The sequence below is a fragment of the Homarus americanus genome, unplaced genomic scaffold (genome assembly GCF_018991925.1).
Source record: "Homarus americanus isolate GMGI-L3 unplaced genomic scaffold, GMGI_Hamer_2.0 scaffold16430, whole genome shotgun sequence".
Lineage (NCBI taxonomy): Eukaryota > Metazoa > Arthropoda > Malacostraca > Decapoda > Nephropidae > Homarus > Homarus americanus.
The window spans coordinates 4,281,436-4,301,845 of NW_024729259.1; the positions used below are offsets into that span (position 1 = coordinate 4,281,436).

The 20,410-nt window shown below is 35.8% G+C and overlaps 1 protein-coding gene across 7 annotated transcripts; it reads left to right on the top strand.

The window, feature by feature from the left end:
* Positions 1 to 34: 34 nt before the first annotated feature.
* LOC121866431 (TATA element modulatory factor-like) lies at positions 35 to 19,729 on the top strand. 7 transcript variants are annotated; one of them, XR_006088973.1, is made up of 11 exons: positions 175 to 364; positions 470 to 1,721; positions 3,657 to 3,800; positions 5,295 to 5,462; positions 6,366 to 6,502; positions 8,080 to 8,266; positions 9,429 to 9,551; positions 13,023 to 13,244; positions 14,990 to 15,163; positions 15,397 to 15,699; positions 18,749 to 18,928. XR_006088973.1 is itself a non-coding variant. In XM_042366096.1 (10 exons), exons 2-10 carry the CDS (start codon positions 558 to 560, stop codon positions 18,797 to 18,799), a joined length of 2,370 nt encoding a protein of 789 aa, XP_042222030.1. In that variant the 5' UTR covers positions 35 to 141; positions 470 to 557; the 3' UTR covers positions 18,800 to 18,926. The 7 variants fall into 7 exon arrangements, 5 of the variants coding, with proteins under 5 accessions (XP_042222030.1, XP_042222031.1, XP_042222032.1 ...); XM_042366096.1 differs by lacking the exons at positions 175 to 364; positions 15,397 to 15,699 and adding an exon at positions 35 to 141 and having other exon boundaries at positions 18,749 to 18,926; XM_042366097.1 differs by lacking the exon at positions 15,397 to 15,699 and having other exon boundaries at positions 162 to 246; positions 18,749 to 18,926.
* Positions 19,730 to 20,410: the final 681 nt, after the last annotated feature.

Sequence of the window (20,410 nt, forward strand, 5' to 3'; positions counted from 1 at the left end):
ACAAACAGTGGCAAACATTTTAAAATAATTTCTAACTCTGTATTGTATGGTTTATCCACAGAATGTTACCAAAAATTGATGATAGCCACTTTAGTAGGAGTCTGAATCCAACTTTGCTCGGCAGCTTTTGTGTAATATAAGGTAGAAATTTGAAAAAAATATTCTTGTGTCAAACGTAGTACAGATGGTGTGATAACAAGTGATGCAGCTTGTAGTATTAATGGAAGGATTAGATGAAAGAAACTGGTATTATGGATGATTAATCGTCATTGGATGAGTCATTAGAATAATTTCAGAAGGGAGAGATGAACTTGGGTGGTTATGTGAGAAAAGACAAATCTACATGAATGACAGTAAGAGGAAGGTGATTGTGGTGAAAATAGTTTGCTGGTTGTGACAGAATCCACCATAACACTGTTGTTAAGTGTTAGAATATTTAGTTTAATGCATGTTTTTTTTTTCATTTCAGAGATGCTGTAAGTGGATGTACAGTAGTCATCTTGATTGATGGAAAAGTGGAAGTTGTGGTAATTGTTTAAGTTAAAATCCTGAACAAAATGGCTGCTGCTAAACAGTGTAATTTTGAAGCTAGTACAGGTATCTCAACAGCAGCTGAAACATTAAAAGTGAATGAGGAAAACAGAAAAAGAGTCATACCTGAAAGTACAAGTATGACTAGTGTTCAAGATTCAGGAATATGTTCTAACCAGGACCCATCTGCTAATGAGAGAGAAACATCATTACCTTCCCAGGTGCAATCTAGTCGAGAAAATGAACCCTCTGCTTATGTAACATCAACACCAATTAAGAAGAAAGTAAATGAGAAAATCAGTGAATTTGAAATTTTACCCAGTCAGATGATTCTTGATGACCCGCTTTTATCCTCTATTGATGAGCCCGGAGATTTGACAGAACACCAGGTTGACAGTATAGTATCGGACGATGACTTTGAAGATAACTATTCAAAATTATACGAAACAAAGATAAAAACAGATTTTGATACTACCAAAAAATATTCCCTTATGACCAGATTTATGAATGATGTGTCAACTAGACCAAGAATACAAAGAAGTCATTCCTTCTCCGGCAGTGTTAAACAAATTTCCTCAGAGTCAGAACCATCGTCTGTAATGAAGAATCTCTTTGATATTCCTGTGAGCCCAAAACTGAAGAGTCGAGTGCGTCAGCGCCTGTACACTTTAGTTAATTCTATTGATGGTTATCAAGGAAAAATCAATATTGAGGAAGAAGAAGAAAATATCAGAAAATTATGTTTGAAAACAGTCGAGTCCGTGTCAAATTCTAAAGTGAACATATCTGCAAGTACTCAAACAAATGCAAATTTAATTGTTGATTCAAAGGGGAAACCACATAGAAGTGCTTGTATGAAAGGAGATTTTGAAGATACCATTTTATTAAAGAACAATGTAAATAACACCAATGTGTGTAAATGCCACCCACAAGGTTGTAGTGTATTAAACACCAGTGATAAAAAACATGCCTCAAGTCTAGATCAAACTGTCTTATCTACTCTTAGTCATAATGTAAGTGAAAAGTATGGTAGTGTTATGTCCAGTTTACTAGAATCTCAGATGAGAACACTTCAGCTCCACCAGGAACAGCTCAACCAGGAAAAATTAAGTCTTGCCATGCAGAAAAAAGATCATGAAGCTCAAGCCAGAATATCTGTGTATCAAGAAAAGTTGCAGCTAATGATCCAGGTACAGTACAGTAAATTATTGGTGATTCCCTGGGCTTAGTAGTTGAGATGGGTTTAATTCCATTTTGTCATTTCAAATTCAAATCCAATTCTTTCAAAATAAAAATAAAAAACATTTTCAATTCAATTCAAATAATTTTTTACAAAGAAATCATCAATTCCAATTCAATTCATGCACTTTTCAATTATTGGATTGTGTTATAAAAAAATGGTTTCATAACAGCAATTTTATTTTCATACAAGTTGACAGCATACACTACTGTCTACTACACACTAACAAATAATATTAACTGCCACATAATTGTTCACTATCATTTGTATCTTGATCATTTTTCACTACTAAACAGTCCGGAAGTTTCATCCATACTGACAATTTCCAATCGCATTTTGTCCTGTATATTAGATGCTTTTATAATATTTTTCATGATTGGCAAGTTATCCAATATTAGTCTGAATTTAGTTGGCAAGTTTCCCACATTAAGCAATGTACCTTGTTATTTCAAAACATTCAAGTGTAAACCAGTTTCACACACATTAGATATATTGAACAAACTTTGAAAAATATCAATAATACTTTGGGCACAAAAAAAAACCACATTTTAATATTTTGATATACTACTGTAACATTAATTCACATCTACTGTATTCATCAAATAATTTTCAATTCAATTCATTTAAAAGTTTCCTTTAATTCCAATTCAACCATTTTCCCAATCAATTCCAATTCAACCATTTTCCCAATCAATTCCAATTCAACCATTTTCCCAATCAATTCCAATTCAACCATTTTCCCAATCAATTCCAATTCAACCATTTTCCCAATCAATTCCAATTCAACCATTTTCCCAATCAATTCCAATTGAATTCATAATTGACCCCATCCCTGATCAGTAGTTATGTCTGCGCTCTTCATTACCCCTTAAACAGTGGCCATCATCAGTGGATGGTAGCAGTAGGCATGGCAGCCAACATCAACGAATGTTTCATGCTTCCTGTGTTCCAGCTTTTGTGCATGTGGAAGTAGATTAGAGAATCTTTAGCTGCTGTTCAATGGTTAATCATAATCTGTTTTCTGTATACAGTACATTTAAACCAGGTGTGTTTATGAGGTGTCATTAAATATTTAATTTTACAACTTGGTACTGAACAATAACTTACAGTAATTATGTATTGTACTTATTTTGCTTCTTTACTCCTTTTGTGTTCTCCGGTATAACTTGTGGTTTCTCCTTAACGCTAGTCCATTATCTTACAATGACATCTTCATCAATGACAGTTGTGTTTCATCAGTACAATACTGTACCTGTATTGCTCTTTTCATGGATATAAAATAATGTTCCTTCACTGCTCACTGCATTTTAATAACTAAGTGTCATTCTTAAAAGTTTTTTATACTGCCTTTATACTTCCTACCATAGTAGTAGAGAGCCTGAAGGGATCAGCTGGATTCACAATCTTGCTGGTGAGTCATTTTTTTGTGCGAGTGGCTCCTTGGACTTTTTTCATACTACAGTATATCCTATTAAACACCAAGACAAGTGTGGGGATATATTTACTGCATATGGGATGACAACAGTCTTGAGTGGCAATAATTTAGAAAGGATATTAGTGATCAGCTTCAAGCCATTGAAGAAATGCAAATTTTAAAGAATTGCTGTCAGCAAATATTGTCGTTCCTACTGTAGGGCCACCTTGTCACTCTTATCAATTGTCAAAGGGTCAATAACAACAGCTGTCATTGCATACACGTTTGGCTGTGATAAAGACTGAAAGGTGTAACTGTTTGACAGGTTTAGCCAGCTTTTTTTCTGGAGTAACAAATGGATTCTGACACTGGATATTGAATGTGCTGGTAAAAACCAAATGTAACCCATAATTTTTTCAGATAAAATGTGGGATTTCAAGATTGATTTTCTTCCTTTTTTTTTTTCAACAGATGGTGGAAGAACTAGAATTTAAGTTGTCAGAAATGCAAAAGAAGATGAGAGACCAAGCTGAATATTATCAACACAAGATAAAAAAACAAGATGAAGTGCATAAGGAAAGTTTGGCAGTGATGAGAATGGAATGTGAGAAAAAGGTATAATATACTCACTTTAAAGTATTTTTCCCTTTGTCACGTAGATATGAGAAATACGTATTATATTCCCACTGGATAGCAGAATGGGTATATTGTACAGCATAGGTACAGTATTTTTGTTACATTGATCATGTGTCTGTTCCAACTTGTTTTTACTTAAATATTAGGTATACAGTACAGGGGTATGTTGTTTAATTTAGTCTTCTGTAGTTGCCTGAATTTGCCAGGAAATAACATGTAATCCATTATATAGTTTTCTCATCTACGTGCCTCAATATAACTGACTACACTCTCCCATATACAGTAGTCCATTAAATAGAGGTCTCGGTGTACTGTGCTTTTCTCATAATATTTGGTGGAATTATGCCTTTGTGCATGTGTGCAGGTATGCTACACAGAATATTATTTTCAAAGTGGTTCCTGCTTGCAAGAGCTGTGATAGCTATTTCTTCAGGTGTACAACAAAAACTGTTATTTACCATTCATATCCAGGCAAGCTAAGTGCCTGAACCTACACAAGCTACACAGTCAAGACATATGGCTACTGTTACTACTGTATTAGTACAGTAATGGAGTCAACAGATGCTCCCAGACAACATTCTTTCTATGCAAGATGTATCACATTATGTTACATGAATGTCCGTCCAGGGGTCTCATGCCTATGAATTGTCAAAATTGAATCCATTGAAATTGTTATAAAATGATACAAACTCATGTTTTTCACTAAGTCCATGGCAGTAAGAAAGTAGGGCATAAAAAAGGAATTTTGATGTCACTGCAATTACAGGTACTACCCTGTACTGTACTGTATGTTAATTTCTTGCATTTTATACAAATATGTTTTATTTTAAAGCTCAGAACAGTATTTTAATACATGAGCCACCTAGCTGTTTTAAAATATTTTTTCTATTACTTATGAACACTATTAATGTACTGTACTATGTGTGATTTTGCACTTGCATGAACCCTTCAAGAACACTACCATGTCTATAAATTGGGGTCTACTGTATCTTTCTTGATATTTATGTATCACTGCTGTATGTTAGTGCTGCTGTTAGCAGCTTTATACATTCAGAGTTAATACCATGAACTGGGGAGACTGGACGTGGAGTGATTTTGGACATTATCTGAGTAAAAAGTTGTAATGTTAGGTACTTGGTAGCTGCTAGACAAAATAAGCAAACACATTTGTCTTGTCAGCAAAACAGTCCTCTGATATATTGTGTATTTTTCCATGTACTGTAAGTATTGCTTACTATTTTATGGTGTAAGTGTTGAATGATAATCAATGACTAAATTTACTTTTTTTTTAAGGAAAATCTAATAATGTATACAGTATACTGTAAAACCTTCTCTGTTAGAAATGTCTGAAGTAACCCCAATTCACATTCTCTTTTAAGGGACCCACTGGTGAGGTTTAGATATTGGCTGTACAAATGTACTACACGTAGGATTTTGATATTCTAATTCTAGAATATTGTGTTGTTTTTACAGATGCATGAACTAGAATCTAGAATATTATCAGTTCGCAAGGAAATGACACAATCCTGTGACCAAAATATTTTGGCAGTGTTATCATCTACACAAGAAAAGGCAACGGTAATTGAAAAAGAACATGAAGCACACATCCTTCAGTTAAATTCTGTCATCAGCAAACTAAGGGTAAGTAAATTAATCTTAATTTTAGAATTTTCAAAAAGATGAAATCAAAATTTTACAATACAGTACTGTACTTAGTGGCTGAAATATTGGGTAAACAATTATTGAATGCAGCCTAAACTGTATTGCGTGCTATGATGCTGCTTGCCATCTCATGAATGAGTACCTTACGTACACTATATAATGTAAGAAACATCACTGTCAATGGTCACATTATGTCTTACTTAGCTGTATTGTACTGTGCTGTACTTGTAAAATTGTGCCATAATCTTGTTTGTGTGTGAGGTATATGAATTATATTTACAGTACAGTATATTCTGAATATGGTGTAGTCATATGAAGGGTCATTAATTATCACTAATTATTTAAACATTTTGAGCTTATATCCTTAAACGTGCAGCACATTGAAGAATATCTTTGTGTAAAAATTTAGCAGAATTTAAATTTTGCTCTGTGACAAAATGCACTTTTATCTGGAAAGTGAAACGTTAAGTGTTTAAATGGTAAAGCCAGTCTATAATCATGGTTAAAGATATGAAAATGTGGTTTGTATCTTACAGGCATTTTATATACATAAATTCCTGATAAGTGATGAAATGATAAATAAATAAGTGTTGAAATTACTGTATGTCATGGATCATTGATTAATGCTGATTATTTTATTTTTAAATTCTTGAAGCAATATCCTTAACCAGCATGTCGAGGAGTTCCTATTGTATGAAATTTGTACAAATTCTAAAGGTAATCGGTCAGGTACTTTAGGCTCAAAGCATCTGTTATATGGAAAGTGACAATTTATATGTTTTAAGTGTATATTCATGGTAAAAATTAAAAAAAAAATTGGTTTGAAACTTATGTGTAATTGTTGTTTTAATTACTGTACATTACTGTACTTCTTTTTTCCAGGCAGACAAAAGAGAACTTGAATTTTCCTTAGAAAACTCGTATTCAAACCCTGACAACAAGGAACTAGATGCAAACATTGCTGAGATTTGTAATGAAAAAGACTCCCTGAAACAAGAAATTGATACATTGAAACAAAGGTATGTGCACCACTGGTACCTTCCAGTCTGTTCCCCTTGGCCTGTACTGTAATGTGCATTCTTTTACCCCAGACAAAAATAGTGTTAGAAGCATTCAAATTTGTCATATTTTGTATGGTGTTTTGCTATTTATTATTAACTGTATTATTATTACCTATATATCATATTTTACGGCTTATAAGACACACTCATATTTCAGCAGGGAATATTTAGGGGAAAAAATCTTGTACGTATGTATTTTTCTCCTGTGGCCATAGTTTTATTAAAATAATATATTGTAGACTGTACCAGTAAATGTGGGGAATAATTAAAAATAATACCAATAAATAAAATAAAACAAAAAGTACTGTTCTGTACAGTTTATTTTTCACGCCAAATAAAGAAAAAAATACCTGTACTGCATTTGTGTTCCCAGTACAGTATCATATCTCGGATATTTTCTCACAAACCTACCAAGGTATTATATATACGTATAGGTATAGAAATGGATTTTTATATGCTTTCCAATGGTGGCTTTGGATTTCTGATGACTATTTATGTGGAAGGGGGGGGGAGAGGAAATGTAGAGACAAATGCGACCCACCAACACGGCTGATGGGAGGAAACTGATGAACAGTAGAACTCCATCCATGCTCTAGTACTTTCAGGAAGCTTCATCTATGATGCATGAAAATTTGACTCATTATTTTGAAGAAAAAAATGCAAATCTTTTAAGTTTAATGGTACGATTTGTGTCACCGATGCAAATAGTGCTACCCAATGAATTGACGTGATTCACTTCATGATGTGCGTGAGGGTTAACACGCAAATGTAAAAACAAAAATTACATATATCTATAAATCTTTATTTGTATCAGGTATTTGTAGATTTAAAGATAAATGTTGCAGGTATGACATTAAAAAGATAGTAACGCTTGTAAGAGTTCAGAAACATTTACTGCTTAGCTCTGAAGAGGTGGGTGCTTACTGTACAGATGGTAATTGTCCCAGGTTATCAATATCATTAGTTATAAATTTAGTTTTTATATTTACAATAAATATTTTTAATGAAATAAAATTAATAATAATGTGTAAGTAAGCAATAACTTATTTTTAATTCTGGAGTTGGGCTAGGTATAATTTAGCCTACTGGAGACAGCAACTGGGGGATTCATTAGCCTATGGAAGAACACAACTTCATATAAAGGACGGGGCTGATTTTATTGACCATTTTTTTCAGAAAAATTGTGTTTTATGTGCCGTAAAATATGGTAAGTAGCATATGCCTTTTTTTATGAGCTTCTTATAGTTGGGGCTGAAACAGCTCCTCTAGTACTGTATATGTAAGATGACTTATGTCAGTACATTCAAACCAACAGCTAATCTTTCTGTGGACAGAGTAGAGGCTGCGCTAACCAAGATCACACGCGCAGGGAAGAAAATCAAATACCATAAAATCAGTTTATCTTTGCACCCAGCAGGATACTACACAAATGTTGTGAGGCAGTGAGTTAATATTGCCTCTAATAATGTTTTATTTAATGTTGTGTTGATAGTTTGATTTTTAATGACACAAATTGAGTGTTTTGTCTACCTCAGGTTAAAAGCACCGTGTGATACAGATGAAACAGTTGTTGCACTCCAAGAGGATATATCAAATTTAGAGATAGCCAAAAGACTGCTTCAGGAAGAAGTTGACGTGTGGAAGAAAGAATCAGAAACACTGCAACAGAAATTAAGTGCTACTGAACTAGGGCACAAAAAGTTATTAGATGAAGCTCTTCAGGTGTGTCTTTTCTTAAATGTATTTTTATATAAATTTAAAGTTGTTGAATTGGTTCTACTTTACAGTACTGTATATAATGGGTAACATAGAGAGGTGGAGATACAGTAAAGAACTTTCAGCAAATTGATATTGATAACTTTTCCACAGAATTTTCATGAACAATAACTGTAGGGGTACTGTACCAGTAGGAACTTATTCAGGTTGTTGGTATTACACTGCTGATACCAAGATATTTAAGGGCCTCCTATAACTTGCAGACTCCTTCATTATATAATTACAACTACAACTACAAGGAAAAAGGTAACTTAGCTTGGACATACAGTACATTATCACTGGCTGAAAACCAAGGAAATTTATCCTCTTTTTTTTTTAAAGATAAATTTGGAGTGTTAAGATTTATGATGGCAATGTTATTCCTAGAGAGCACTTGGCAGGCTATCCCTTAACCAATCAAATCTTTTAAAACTGCTCAGAATTCAAGTTAAGATTTTCTTGTAATTAGATTAGTATATACAGTATATTTGTTTAGGAACTAAGGTGGTTGAAGATTATTACAGTACCGGCATCATCATCATCATCATCATCATCATCAACATCCAGGTCACCATCAAGTCTGGGAAAGACTAGTGGGAGAATATACAGTATCTAACAATGTATACAGACTCCAAAGCCCATGTACTATTTCCTACCTTACAATAAACACTGGGAAATATATAATGGTTGATTGTTGTTAGATAGTTTTGGATATTCCCATTTGCATCAATACAGTACGTACATAGATTTTAAACAACAAATCTTTGAACTAGATGTGGAAAATATGTATATAATTATTGATGGATATCGTTTTGCGCCATCTGGTTACTTGATAAGTAGACAAACATGAAAAATCCCTCAGTTTTTATCACCATATAAAGTATCATGTTTGTGTTGGATACATTTTCTGGGAAATGGTGTTAAATGAATGGAAAACATTAGCATGATAATGGACAAAGGAATAAGTCAGTAGAAAGATAGATGCATGAGTGAACAGGTTTAATGATTCACTCTCTCAGCTCCTTTTCTCTTGCAGTTGATGAATGGTTACTAGTAATTTCTTATAAGATGTAAAGAAATTTGTATCATTTTTGCCATATTTTATAATAATTGTAATTAACTATTTCAGGGATCACACTTATTGGCGAAACAGGAAGTGGAAAGACTGCAGATACAAAATACTCGTGAAAATGAGAGACTTAATAAGACAATTACCCTATTAAAAGAGAAGCAATCTCAAGCTTTATCTGAAGTAAGTACTGTACTAAAGCCCAATAAGTTTATTATATTGAAAGAAATAATGACTGATCCGACTGTGATTGATAAAGTCTGCATTATTATTTTTGGTTTTATTATTATTATTATTACTATTATTGTATTATTATTATTATTGTATTATTATTATTATTATTGTATTATTATTATTATAATTACATAGGTATTATTATTATTGTCACCATGGCTATTAAGTATTTTCCTGGATAGTGTAGTAAGAGAGGCAAAAAAGAGTAATGGAGAGGTGTTCATGTTTGTTACATAATGATACAAGATATAAATGGTAAGTGACTTAGCTGTAGATGGCACTGCTCTGGTAGGTGATTCTAAGGAAATGTTTTAAATGTTAATGAATGAACTTGGAGGATTACGGTATGTATTAGGTGAAAGTTAATACCAAATGTAAATTAAAGTAATGATGAAAATAATATGGGGAGGGAGACAGAAATGAATACAGGGGGTCTTCATTATATGTTGAGGATGTGTTCCAGATAAATGCAACTTATAGTGAAACTTTTTATAGTGAGGAATTTTACCCCATAAGAACTAATGTAATTTGGGGTTTATTCATTTCAACATGGACAGTAATATCCCTTGAAAGCTCAGGATGTTTTCTTGGAAAGAGAACTTTCAGTAACTCAGCTTACAATTGGATCATTATAACAAACTGTATAGTATTTGATATGGAGATCCATTCATATCAACATTATTTATTACCTTTGAGTGATACTTGATGACTCAATTTTGTGACATGTACACTTAGACAACTGATCAGTGAATAAACCAGGGTATATGGAGATGCATTATACACAACAATAACATTTATTAAATACTGATAAATACGCTGCAATATTATTTGCTAAGTGCTCAATACAGATCCTGTGGTGAGCACCAACCCTCTTGAGCAGTGACAACAACATTGCTTTAGTGGTGAGTGCTGGCAACATTGTTAGGGAGAGTGGGAACAATCAGCTGTTGCCACTCTGTAAATGAGAGACCGGGAGTATAATACGACACAATAACTCATCTAAGGTAAGGTGTGGGATTTTGGGGGGATATTTATTATTTTACAATAATGTTTTATTAATCCGGTACCAAATGAACCTACGGTAAATAATATGGAAATTATGGTGAAATTACATACTGTCATTATAAAGGGATCATGGGTGTGGAAGAGTATAATAAAGACCCTCTGTACTCACTTGAATGGAGGAATGAGGTATTTCTGGTATATTATCTAGGAATGAATGTGTCAACAGACTGAACAGTGAGTGATGAAAGAGAGTACAGTAATAGGTACACTGAGAAATATTCGAACAGAGTGAACTGTACCAAAGGAGGCTAAGATGGGGAATTACAAGGGAATGGTTTAACTAACATATGGTTGTGAAGAATGGACTGTGGATGCAAGAGGCATGTATAAATTTGAAGTGATGAGCTTGAGAGTATTATGTGGAGTGAATAGGATCAAGAGAAAAATACAGAAATATGGTGTGGAAATGAAAAGTATATTGGCTAAAGGGCAGATCAGAGTTTGCTCAGGTGGTATGAACATATTGTACTAAGTTTTATTCTGAGATGGATGGTAAGAGAGAGAAAACCAAGGAGATGGTATTATGTACTAGACGTAAGTTGAATAGACATTCAGGAAACAGTATTGTGCATGAATGACTAGAGAGCATGACATTTGAGTGCTTTAGGGGTGTGGGAGTACTGCTGATAAGTGATGCTGGCTTATATGAAGTGACAGGTTAAACCATATTTGAGGCCTTACTGTGGAAGGGGAATACTCCAGCATGACATTTGTTATACTGTAGCATTAAGAATGACTGACACATAATGAAAGGAGTTTTTTGTTCTTGATTTGGCTATTGCATTATAGGGAGAAAGGGTTGGAAGGAGTGAGAAAAAAGGAATAGAAATTTGTTCTTTAACTGCCATAAAGCTCTGAATGGCTAATCGGCTCTAGTGCTTGGCTTTGAGTCTAAAATCCATAAATCAATCAATTTAATTGCCATAAATAGTTTGTCTCCACTGTGTTAAGTCCCAAATTATACTTAGCCATAAACCATTTCATTTCCTGGACAGTATTCTTTTCTACTTATATTTTTTTTGTACCTTTGCATGTACTGTACTTTACAGTATTATCAAAGGATCTGTCAGTCATTATACCTTCCATATACTGCTTCAAATGCTTTTACGAACAAGTACAGTATAGTCTGGATTTACGCGGTCAATTGAACCCGTGGAGGTCAGCGTAAAACCAGAAACGCGTAAATGAAATAACAGAACATATGGGATTAATTGAAACAGAGACTGGGCTGACCCCCAAACTCCACTTTTTCCGACACAATACGTACAGTACGTTGCAGTAAAAATAACATCTTAATTTTATGATGGTATGCTCACACAATTAATATTTAAGAGAAATATCAATAATATTAGGTTTTTTAACACTTACGTTAGTAGAAAAGCTGGGTCGGCACACGTGGATGGTGGCTGGTTCCGAGGCAGACGGCAGATTAGTTGCCCTCCGGTGAATCACTTTCACTACTTGCAGAGGTTTGCAGGGCCTCCCAGACAAACCCCTCAAAGTCCATATCCTCATTATCACTATCACTGACTTGGGCTGGCTGTGGTTGTGGTGGGTTGCGGGCGAGGAAGTCCTCAATACTACTGTACTTTGACGACTAGCATTGATGTTGTCGAGATAGATCTAGATATACGGCTCCATAACTTTCGACAGCAGGTTATTAGACACTTCATTCTGATGCTTGACTGTGTCTTTGTCAAGGATGAGCTTAATTTTCTCCCCCAATTCGATGATTTCCTTCACATTATCATGGCTTGGTCCAGGTTCAAGGTTTTTCTGGGGTGGTGGGGGTCCAGCGGAGGCCATTGTGAGAGGAATAGCAGGCACAAGAGAGAACTGTATACACGGAGAACTGAGAACAATGAGACAGGCCTGACTAGGTCAGCGACTTCTACCCTCTGGTGGCAGGGCACGTCATGTTACATTAGACCAATCACAGCTAGCGGTGGAGGGAATACGTGGGTGGTAAGGATGCGTGGCCCAATCACAGTCCGATACGTCATATGACGTCAGCGATAACATAAGAGCGACCTAATGCGCACCACTCACCGCGCCGCTTCCCGCATATGGTCAAGAATGGACAGTGTGAGTAAAAAATGGGTATGCGGTCTGGACCTCTCCAGTCGCTCGCCGCGTAAATGACCAAATTTACCGCGTAATTAAAGCATTTCAATTCTGGCAAGGCACCGCGTAAATGACCAAACGCGTTAACAAAAACCGCGTAAATCCAGACTATACTGTACTGTATTTTCTTCAACACATTTATCTACCTCATTTTCATTTTTTAGTCATTTTACTTCTCTTAATGGTGATACTATATAGGTAAGACTTACTAATATATCCAATTTTTTTCAGAATTTAGTCCTTCGGCAACAGAATAGTCAACTTCTTAAAGTAGAGAAAGACCATAAGGAGTATTCATCCTCAAGAGAAACATTAGAGAAGGAGGTGGCTTCTCTTAGATCAGAGCTGCAACAAGCAGAATCTCAAGTACTTCAACAACAGATGAATTTTAAACGCTTACAAAAAGCGCATGCCAATGAGTTAACAAAGTACCAGGAAGCTCATAGACAAAGAGTGAGTTTTTATGCCAAGTTTTTGACCACATTTGTTACATTTAGCAGTCAGTCAAATTTTTCTTTGAAACTTTCCATCTTCTTTTTCTACAGTACAGTATATTCCTATTTTCATTCTTAATTACCAATAGTAGTTAGCACTTTAGTTTTATCTTGAAAATTGTTGTTAATAATAATAACTTTTTTTTTTCTCAAAAGTACCAGTTCTTCTAAAGAATTTACTTGGGCTCGAAACACTACAAGTTTGTATATCCTTAGGTTGTAACGCTTTCTAAACTTTGTCATTCTCCATCACCATACCCTGTTCAGGATCATAAATTAAAAAAAAAAGTCTTAAGCCTTTGAAGGCTCACTTCATATAGATTCTTTGTTTTTAAATATAGTTATTTAACCAGACTTTTAGATAAAATATTTAGGATTATTTGGGTAAATAAATGGTGTTTTTAACTTATTTAGAACTGATTTTATAGACTCTGGTATCAACATATTTTACGTTTTTTTTTTTCGTAAAAGAATCGAGTCCCCATCATTATATCATGCCAAAATATTTTGTTGAAGGATCTTTTATTTTTGCTCGCGTCCGTGATCCAAATGTAATGGGAGAGTGTTTGTCCATGCGAGATGAGATGATATGTGTAGTTTAGAGTCGAGATGAGATCAGATGCATAGTTTAGACTCAGAAAACTTTCCCCAGTACCCAGAAACATTTTGGGGATATGCGATAGTGTCTGTCCACAAGAGATGCATAGTTTAGACTCTCGGAAACTTTCCGAGTACAGTACCCTGAAAAATTCCGGGGATGTGGAATTTTTCCGGGTTTGAGAGAGCCATTTCGTTGCCCAGAAATCTCTCATCCCCGGAAGAGCTCTTCATCGTTTGTTTCGGCCAACAGGGATATCACTGGATAGACTGTAAACAGAAGTGGTCCCAAAACTAATCCCTGTGGGACTCCAAACTGACCATCACATATTAAGATCGCTCTGACAAATAAGACTCAAGCAGTGAGAGTGCTTCATTAAGGCTGCAGAGATATCCAACAAGACCAGGAGGGAGGGCTTTCCCCTGTAAGTGTTTATTATCAAATAGTTATGACTTTTGCATTAGGAAGTTTCAGTTGAGTGATGCTTTCTATAAGCTGACTGGACCAGAGGATCACTCCATTTCTCTTTAGCAGAGGAGGCAACTGATCCAGCATAACTTGTTCAATGATCTTTGTTAAAAATAGAGATTGGAGACCAGAAAACAATCTGACATTTTCAGCATCAAGACCTAGTTTCTTAAAAAGTGGATGCAATAAAGCCTGTTTCTCAGATCACACAATATTGTCCCCAGCAAAGCATTTATTTATGATTATACAAGTAAAGTCTGCAGTATGTTCATAAGCGAGTGGTACCTTAGATACATTTATAAGTTCAAGATGACAAAAGGTTTTCTTTGAATCCTTGATATAGTTTAGAATGTTCACCCCTACAGGACAAACCAATGAAAGAGTGAGGTCTGTGGTGTAATTGAAAATTCCTCATTCAAAGAAACATGATCAAGGTCGCTGTACTTATATTTGATATCTCTCTTAAAAAACAAGTTGAACATCTGAGGTGGAAGAAGGCATAATAGTTCTTTTGTTTTAGGGGCTCTTTAACTGTCTGGGTCATTTCTTGTTGATGTAATCTTGTAATCATTATTTATTATTTTTTTTTTACAATGTAATATTTCAGTATACAGAACTGTACATATATTTTATCCCAGATGCTTAACTATCAAGTTTCCATGGAAAGAGAAAGATCATCAGCAGTATCTCAAGCCCTGGCCCGCCAACAGGAAGAAACAAAAATCCTCATAACAGAAGTTGGATCTCGTTATGAAAATTTACTTGGAAGTGTTCAAGCACATGCTAAAGCTCAGATGCATGAGTATAAAAAGGTGAGTTTTTAATTACATTAACATTTTATAAGCAATGGTAGTTACTGGATAGTACAGGCAATGACTGTTATATAATGGAATGTAAAAAAATTAATACCATTTACCACTATGCGATGGCTAAAGATCAGTTTTATGATGGTTGCTACCTGAATGCTTTTCCTACATTGTCACTGTTATGAAAAAGTGATGTGTAATAACTTGCAATATTCAGAGATATCATGACCCAATTTCAGAATGGTGTAACACATATGACACATGCAGGAGGTACTGCCCATCCTTGGTGATTGCCAGGCTAAGCAGTTGAACTATCACATAGCCCAGAGGATGGTTTGTGTGTAGAAGAAGCTATTCTCTCTACATAATAATTATATATACTATACATTACCAGTAAATGTACATATATCAACTCAAAGTTATGAGTTAAAAAATAACAATAACAGCTTCACCCGGTAGCAGGAGAGGCAAGGTAATGTGGCAACTGTGAAATCTAACTTGGCTACCTGCCAAATCCACACACACACACGCGTCAATGTAAGGTAAATTAAATTATTCTTTATAAATTTAAAGTTTTGTCTATTTATAAATTATTTGACTTATTTAGACATTATTTAATCATTATAGCAGTAGGATATAAAATTTATTTGGGCTTTTCAGGGGCTGAGGAACATAGCCTATTTTCTCCATGAGTTATTAATATCAATATACGATCGATCGCTAAGTGATGTCTTTTTGGGGTCCCTAACTCCAGGTCCCAAACTCCATTGTATAATGGTCATTGCCTGTATTATTTTTGGCTAAATACAGTACAGCATGCCCTTCAAATTCGTGGGGGTTACCAGTAGGTTCTCAAAATGGCAACAAATTGTCAAATCCGCTAGTAAAATTTGCTGACCAGGGGGAGGGAGTACATTTTTACTTATTTACAAAGAAATATATATTCCCTTTATGTGTTTGCCCTTAGGTTCAATTATTTCTTTTACCTGTATTGTATATATGTGTGTGTGTGTGTGTGTGTAGACACACACACACACACAAAATGCATACAAATAAATAATAATGGAAAAATCCTCTCACAAATAATCAGAAATTAATGTAGTATTAAAAATGTTGAGTGTACCCTCAAGTCTACTCCGTGCTTTGTTATTAATAAAGCACAGAGTAGACTTGAGGGTAGACTCAACATTTTTAATACTACATTTGTTTCTGATTATTTGTGAGAAGATTTTCCTATTATTATTTATTTGTATGTGTTTTGTGTGTGTGTGTGTCTACACACACACACACACGTATATACAATACAGTACAGTAAGTCTTCGTTTAACGTTGGGGTTACGTTCCTAAAAACGCGAAGTTATATGAAACAATGTTAAGGGGATCAATTTTCTCCATAAGAAATAGATAAAATACGGGAGTTATGTGACTGAGCCTCCCTTTGCCCCATGAAATACATAACACATACAGAAAATCATTGCCATTTCTATAGAAAATAATGCATACATATACAACTACTAAGTTTGTATTGGTACTCACCGATGGGTGGAGGTGGTAGAGTGAGTGTGTGGTGGGTAGTGAAGCAGAGGAGGCTGATGGCGGGAGAGGAGGAGTATGGCGGGAGCGGAGGAGGAAGGGGGTGATGAGTCACTGAGACTCTGCGCCAAGCCGAGAGAGCGTAGCGCGGCCAGACGAGAGAGGGTGATGCACCGTAAAATGGAGTCTGTGACGCAAAACGACGTACAGTATAGTCTCCATTTACTCAGTCAATTGAACCCGTGGAGGTCCGCGTAAAACAAGAAACGCGTAAACAAAATAACAGAACATATGGGATTAATTGAAATAGAAACTGGGCCGACTCCCAAACTCCACTTTTTCTGACACAATACCTACCTTGTAGTAAAAATAACATCATAATTTTATGATGGTATTGACACACACATAATATCTATATAAAAAACTACACTACTGTATAAATATAAAGGTTTTTAACACTTACGTTAGTAGAAGAGATGGGTCGGCACACGGTGATGGCGGCTGGTTCCTAGACAGAGGGCAGATTAGTTGCCCTCCGGTGAATCACTATCACTATTCACAGAGGTTTGCAGGGCCTCCCTGACAAACCCCTCAAAGTCCATATCCTCACTATCACTGACTTGGGCTGGCTGTGGTTGTGGTGGGTTGCGGGCGAAGAAGTCTGTAATACTACGTTGACTACTAGCATTGATGTTGTCGTGATACATCTGGACATACGGCTCCATAATTTTCGACAGAAGGTTATTAGACACTTCATAACGATGCTTGACTATGTCTTTGTCAAGGATGAGCTTGATTTTCTCCCCCAACTCGATGACTTCCTTCACATAACCATAGCTTGGTCCAGGTAGTTCAAGGTTTCTTGGGGGTGGTGGGGGTTCAGCGGAAGCCACTGTGAGGGGAATAGCGGGCACAAGAGAGAACTGCATACGCGGAGACTGAGAACAATGAGACTGGCCCGGCTAGGTCAGCGACTTCTTCCCTCTGGTGGCAGGGCATGTCATGTTACATTGGACCAAACACAGCTAGCGGCGGAGGGAGGTAAGGATGCGTGACCCAATCACAGTTCGATTCGTCATATGACATCAGCGATAACGTAAGAGCGACCTAATGCGCACCCTCCCTGTGCCGCTTCCCGCGTAAATGGTGGAATGAACCGCGTAATTTTAAATTTTCATTCTGGCAAGGTGGCGCGTAAATGACCAAACGCGTAAACAAAATCCGCATAAATCGAGACTATACTGTAGTATCGGATCACCGGGACATCAAACAAATTTTTTTGTCTATAGTTTAGCGACGTAGTACTGAAACAACGTTTTTAAGTGGGATGACGTTAAGCGCGGACTTACTGTACAGGTAATGGAAATTACTGTCTGTAGAACGATTGACTCTCTCCCGGCCGCGAAAATGCCGGCAACTTTAAAATTACCTGCAGACATTCTTGGGTACATCCAGGGTGTCATCCACGAATAATAGAGGACCGCGAATTATCCGGACATGCTGTGTAGTATAGAAAGAGTTTTTGAAAACAATTTGATTTCTAAACAATGATACAGGGGGTATTTGTGTTTATGGCCCTAATATTAAATTTATTCCAAAAATTAAAGTTAGAAGGTCACTAGGTTTTAGAAAATACATGTACAGTCGCTAAAAAAAGTATCTGATAGGGTGGGTCCGATGACTTCTGAAATTATATGTACAACTCATGATGTCTCAGGAGGGTTGGTATGCGTGTGTGTTCACCCACGGTGAAGACAATCCTTGAAGAAAAATCCTTGCTACCTCATTCAATAAGGATTTTGGACAATTAGATTGCATCTACAATGTGTACAAATTCCAGAATGAAAAATTGACCAATAAAACTTTGTCATCTTGGGCAGATTTAAGTACCTGTATCACACTGTGGCTGTGCATGGGCAAGCTGAGCATTAGATTTTGCATATTTGATTTTTTTCTCATGAGTTTCATTTATATTTTTCTGTGTACAGTATTAAACTGTTGAAGTGGAAATGACAAGGGCTCTGTATATGCATAAATTTTCTTCTCTCTTCATTGCAGGCTGTTCAGTTTCTGAAGATGAAGATAAAAAAGATGGAGGAAGGAAAATGAAATTTGCAAATATTTTTGGAAAGTTAGACACTGTACGCTATAAACAATAAAAATTAAAAAAAAATCTATTAGATGTTCTTAGATTTATTAATCATCTTTGTTTGTTGAGGAATATCAGTACAGGGTAATAAAATTTTGAGCAAAATAATATTTTTTTTTTCAGATTATGGCTGGATTACTGCTGTATTGAATATAACTGAACCCTCTCTTAAGGAAGTTAATGAAATATCCCGAGGTTTTTGCCGTGATATTATTAATTTTCTAGAATAAGGGAGATGATCACTTCACACCATGACACATGGAGGAGCAAAATACAAAAAGGTGTCAGCTCCAGCACCGGAAAGACATGGTAATACAACTACATGAGATATCAGTGTTGTGGTAATACAACTAGTGGGATATCAGAGTGCTGTGGTAATACAACTAGTGGGATATCAGAGTGCTGTGGTAATACAACTAGTGGGATATCAGTGTTGTGGTAATACAACTAGTGGGATATCAGTGTTGTGGTAATACAACTAGTACAGTATACCCTTGCACTTCCGAACCTCTCGGAACCAGATTTCGGTTGACCCAAACGACATTTGGATGTGGCAGATTTGTATCAGGTCTCTCTCTCTCTCTCTCTCTCTCTCTCTCACAGTCTGTATGCCACGTTTACTGCACCGGTGCTAAAATGGACCCTGTTCGCATCTCCCGCTACTACTCACAGCATGCGTCCTCCCTCAGTCCCGCTTGTAGTCACAGTGTGCATACAGTATCTCGCTAACCTCTCACTCGCGCCCTTAAGTTGTTCCTTGTGTATTTTGTGCCTTGTCAAACATTACATTGCCCTTGCTGTCTGACAAACTCTGACTAAACGGTCATGAGTCCTACTATACCAGGGGTTCTCAACCGGGGGGAATTCCGGTTTTCAGGGGGGGGGGGAAAACTGATTCAGGAGCAAGAGATATGTTCGATGAGAAATCAATCACAGAATTTTGGCCCTTGATGTGCGATTCCTACCCAAAAGTGGCAGAAAGAGCTATCCGTGCATTGTTTCCGTTTGTGTCGACATATCTTTGTGAGTCAGGCTTTTCAACTCTGTTGCAAATTAAAACGAAGCAACAAGTAGATTAGAGGTAGAAAATGACCTGCGTTGTGCCCTTTCAAGCACTCCTCCGCGTATCCCAGAATTGGCGAAGAAAAAACAATCACAGGTTTCTCATTGACTGTAATCTTCATCTGAATAAAATTAATTACAAATTTACAATATCCTGGTATTCTATTGAACTTTTTGTTTATTGCATTATGCTTCAGTTTGGTCTGTTAAGTAATTCATTATAAAAAAAAAAAACTATTTTACTTTTATTCAAGTTTTATAAATCCATCAACATTTTCAATTGGCATTTAATTTGTAAAACTCCACTATAAAAATAATCCATGTAAAATTGTAAATGTATATGTACTAATATGGAAAAAATAAAGGATTTTCAGTATTATATGCATATTATTTGGAATGCACTTTTTGAGGCAGACAATCTTGGAAAGGAGGGGGGAATGACATTCTGACATATGGTGAAAGGGGTGCATGGGGCAAACAAGGTTGAGAACCACTGTACTATACGATCA

What these genes read in the sequence shown, in the direction of transcription:
- LOC121866431 (XM_042366096.1), top strand. Translation starts at nt 558, where the DNA reads ATGGCTGCTGCTAAACAGTGTAATTTTGAAGCTAGTACAGGTATCTCA. An exon ending in AGTTGCAGCTAATGATCCAG is followed by an intron (nt 1,722 to 3,656) that starts GTACAGTACAGT and finishes TTTTTTCAACAG; the next exon opens with ATGGTGGAAGAACTAGAATT. An exon ending in ATTGATACATTGAAACAAAG is followed by an intron (nt 6,503 to 8,079) that starts GTATGTGCACCA and finishes TGTCTACCTCAG; the next exon opens with GTTAAAAGCACCGTGTGATA.